The sequence below is a fragment of the Condylura cristata genome, unplaced genomic scaffold (assembly GCF_000260355.1).
Source record: "Condylura cristata isolate star-nosed mole 26May11 unplaced genomic scaffold, ConCri1.0 scaffold00026, whole genome shotgun sequence".
NCBI classification, from domain to species: Eukaryota; Metazoa; Chordata; class Mammalia; order Eulipotyphla; family Talpidae; genus Condylura; species Condylura cristata.
The window spans coordinates 3,339,465-3,343,726 of record NW_004567127.1 but is presented as its reverse complement, the minus strand read 5'-3'; the positions used below and the strand labels follow the sequence as shown (position 1 = coordinate 3,343,726).

General features: G+C 59.3%; 1 protein-coding gene across 1 annotated transcript in view; it reads right to left on the bottom strand.

Moving 5' to 3' along the window:
* SPAG17 (sperm associated antigen 17) overlaps positions 1 to 4,262 on the bottom strand; it is a 128,538-nt gene that overhangs the window by 69,957 nt on the left and 54,319 nt on the right. The window contains exons 9-13 of the mRNA XM_004689481.2: positions 3,931 to 4,003; positions 3,673 to 3,785; positions 1,665 to 1,802; positions 1,464 to 1,577; positions 757 to 907 (exon numbers count right to left, since the gene is read on the bottom strand). Coding sequence (XP_004689538.1) covers positions 757 to 907; positions 1,464 to 1,577; positions 1,665 to 1,802; positions 3,673 to 3,785; positions 3,931 to 4,003 — 589 coding nt within the window. The remainder of the gene's footprint in view (positions 1 to 756; positions 908 to 1,463; positions 1,578 to 1,664; positions 1,803 to 3,672; positions 3,786 to 3,930; positions 4,004 to 4,262) is intronic.

The window sequence follows — 4,262 nt, the reverse complement described above, 5'->3', positions numbered from 1 at the left end:
CGGTGGCTGTGAGGCCGGGGGCCACACGCCCAGGGGCCGCACCTCGCTCCCGTGACTGCGGCTGTTTCTACTTAAAACGCAGAAAGAAGTCAGGCTAGCAGTGTCTGGTCGTTTTCTTCGGGAGGGAAATAAAAGAGGAGGAAGAACGCGCCCACGCCTTTCTCTTCGCCGGGTCAAACCCTCTCTGGCCCAACGGGGATGTCCACGGGATTTAATATTCCTCCTCACAGGCGGCCTCGCTGCCCTTTGCCTCGAGTGGAAGCGGGGTTTCTTTGGACAGAAACGTTTGTCTGTGTCGCAGAATCCCAGTGGGCACCGGCCGCCCGCAGAAACAGGCTCCGGGCAACGCAAGACCCCTCCTTCCCTCGCCCCCGGCGGGCCTCCAGCTGCCCGGCGGCTGCCAGAGGCCACGTTCAGTCCACCGACACCCTGTGGGCTCCAGGCGCCAACAGAGCTTGCCCAGGCCAGGGCTCGCCCGGCCTCTCCGGTGATTGGGGGTGGGACAGGAGGGGGGAGGGGGAGGTGGGGATGACCCTGTACAAACACTGTGGGACCAGAACCCCGCGTGTGTGGAACTGCGTGAACCGGGAGCCAGGTGTGCATTACAGGTAACCCTACTGTGGCTCGTGACGTGGTCCCTTGGGGCACAGTCGTCAAAGCACCGCGGGGCCGGGAAGTCTCCCCGCAACCAAGGTCCTTCTGCAAACGGGCCGTGCTCTGCAGGTGGGAGGGAAGCGAAGGCGAGCCGGCGCTCACCGTTGGTACAGAAGTGCATGAGCTCGTGGGTCATGGCGAGACGCTTCGTGCTGTTCCAGGGCGGCGACAGCGGGAAGGCCAGGACCCGCCACAGCGGCAGCCGGGCATGCATGTCCTCCTCGATCTGGGCTGGGTCCAGATTCTTTTGGTCCTGATGAAAAAGAGCAAGATGGCGGAAGACAGGAGAGGAAGACGGGAGGGCGGCCGTGACCCTGCGCTGGTGACTCGCGAGAGCAGGGGAATCTCGGAGATGGGGTGGAAAACTGTACTTTCCTAAGGCTGAAAGAGCTCGTTCTTGGCCCTCCCTGGGGGCGCAGCGGGTTGAAGCGCAGCGCCTTGAAGCTACTGCCACTGCTGCGGCCCGAGTTCGATTCCCAGACAGGGAGTGACCCCCAGGGTGAGGCAGACCCTTCTCCTTTCCCCTCACTCTTCCCCTCAGCAGTGGGTGTCAGTAAGTCTGTTCTGCTCCCCACTCTGTCCCTGGTGAAGCCTCTCACACCCTGCATCTCTGGCCTGTTCCCCAGGTCATGTCTGCATAAATAAATCCATCTTTAAAATATACATATGCTAGTTCTCACTTTGCCCAAGGTCCTGGTGCGCAGAAACAGGACTGATTTTTCAGTCAAGGTGACTAACGCTCGCTTTCAGGGTGTGATTATAGATCACTGTCCTTGTGTCCGTTAGGGGGGTGACCCAGGTAATATTACCTTTAGCACGTACTTCTTCTGGGCCCGGGCATCATGGTAGTTGAGCAGGAGAGGGCCTTGTGGCACGGCTTTGCTTTCCTTTTCTTCTTCGGATGAGAAGATTTCATGCAGGTTCTATCCAAACAGAAATGATACCGATTTAAAGAAAGAACCCAGGCTGACTCAAAGCCCGCCAACTCCGGGGTACCCCATGCACCTGACCTTTTTCTCCTTCTCTGTGAGGCAGAGGGAGGGCAGGATGGACGCAATGTGAGCTGCAACTCTGTGGTCCAGCCCGTCTGTTCTGGGCGTTGGGTCCAGCAGACTGGGAGGGACAAGGTCGTCCTCAGTTGCCACCACCTGTTGAAATGCAGCGTTTGGAGGGGTCGCCGCGGTCACTCCTTTGCTCACCTCATGTGTGTCTCTGCTGTTCTCTGTGAAGACAAGGCAGCTCTCCTGGGAAGTACACGCTAAGATGAGGAATGGTGATGCCCAGAGGCTGCCAAGCAAACGGGAAGGATGTCGCCTGTGAATTCTAATACTCACAGGGTCCTCCCTGGTGGTGCAGGGGTTAAGGCTCAGCACTCGAAGCTCTCCACAGCCCCAGCAGCACAGATTCAGTCCCCAGCCAGGGAGTGACCCACAGGACACAGCAGACCTCTCCGGACCCGCCGCTGCCCCCCAGCTGCGTACCTCATTGATCCGCCTGTTCTGCTCCCCACTCTGTCTCTGGGGAAGCCTCTCATCCCCTGCTCCTCTGGCCTGCACCCCAGCTCTTGTAGGCATAGGGAAATAAATCTTTAAAGCAAATGAATTTTGATGGAATTTTAACATTTACTGAGTGCCCGCTACCGGTCAAGCAGGGTGGGGGCATTTTCACACAGCTGAGCTCAGACAATTCATGGTGCAGCCATTATTTTCCACTTTACAGAGGAAGGAATCGGGGAATAGGGAGCAAGGTAACCGGTCCCCCGGGGGGAAGTGGGGCTCAGGTCAAGGTTTCTCTTTCCTCCAGTGACCGGGGTTGAGGTCAGGGATGGGTAGCGGTCTCTTTTATATGGGGAAAGTGAGTTCTAGAAAGATCAAAAGCTTTGCTCGAGTGCGTGTGGCAGAGAACAGCAGCTGAAATGTCACCAGAGAACAGCAGCTGAAATGTCGCCTTCCAGGTGGTTTTGCTCTTCATCTTCAAGCCTGCAACCATCCTCTGGGCTTCACACCGCTCCCGAGGGTTTCTGAACTTTGGAACTTGTGACTCTGGGGCTTGACAGTTAGGTGTTATGAAGGCTGCCCAGTGCCTCTGCCCATTTGATGCCAGTAGCCACCCTCTCCTCATAACGACTGAAGATCTCTGCAGACGTTTCCAAATGCCTGCTAGGAGGCAAACCCGCCCCGGACGACAACCAGGGATTGGGGGCCCCGGGCACACCCCCTGCTCATCACGATTGTCGGCACCTGCCAGTTGTGTCCCTGCTTCATCTTCCCACCGCCTTCCTTCTCGGCCCTTGAGCACCTTCCTTCTCCCCTGGGCCCACTCTGTGCACAAAAGGCCACTTAAGATGGTTCCATCTCTGATGGCTAAACTCTAACAAGTCCCACCTTGTTTTTTTTAAAGATGTGTTTATTTATGCACACAGAAGTGGGGGTACAGGCCAGAGGTGCAGGGGCGGTGAGAGGATCCACCAGAGACAGAGCGGGGAGCAGAACAGGCGGATCGACTACATACACTGCTGAGGGAGCAGCGGGGAGACAGGAGAGGTCTGCTGCGCCGTGTGGGTCGCTCCCTGGCCGGGGATCAAACTTGTCCTGAAGTATCTGCGCCTGACTTCACAGTGCTGCACTTTAACCCCTCGCACCACCAGAGAGGGCCTGCACCTTGCTTTTTAAGGTTTATCAATTCATGCATACAAGCTGGGACGCAGGCCAGATGTGGGGTGGGGCGGGGAGGGGGAGGGAAGCGGCCACCCGCCTGTGACCGTGCAGGCCTCTCTCTCAGCAAACCCTTTCCAGGCAGCTCTTCCCGCAGCCCGCGTCTATGCGAGCACCTGCACGCCTCTCTCCCTTTCGGATTAAGACCAACAAAATGCACCACCTCCCCGTCTCACCATGGTGGAAGCCCGGCTCACGTCCCCTACCAGTGCGTTCAAGCTTAGCTTGTTTGTTCTTTGGAAATGGAAGTTAGCAGAAAGGAAGCGCTGCCCGGGAGGGGCGGCCCAGAGCGGCGCCCACCCACCTGCTCCAGCATGCAGTGCAGGATCAGGGCCACCGAGGCCAGCTCCTCCGGGACCAGATTCAGCAAGTCGTTGTAACACCGCATGTCCACGTCCGTGGTGGGGACGAGAGACACTGCAAGGCACACACAGCCTCACCGCCTGTGGCCGGCCGCAGCCCCCGGGAAGCAGCGCTCTCGCCCCGGGAGCCTCTCTTCCCAAGCCCCCACCGGTCAGCGGTCGCCCAGGCCTCCGCCCTCGGAAAGGGGCCCCTCCCGTGCCTGCTGGCGGGGCCTGTGGCTCTTCCGAAGGCGGTTTCTTCTTTCCAGGCGTGGGAGGGACAGGCGGCAGTGCCTGAGGGAGAATCGGAAGGGAACAACTGAGCGTGGGCGAGAGAGGGGCCGTGGGCTGCCGCGTGGACGCGCCTGGGCGGTCTCCTGTTCACCATGTCCATCCCCAAGATGATCTGCTGGCCCTGGGAGCAAGCCCTTCCGGAAGAAGGCGCGGTGATGGCGCGGTGACCAGTCCCTCCTACGGCCACTGAGCACTCGCCGGGCAAGGTCGGGACAGGGGCCCCGAGAGGCCAAACCCTCCTTCTGGGAACACCCCCCCC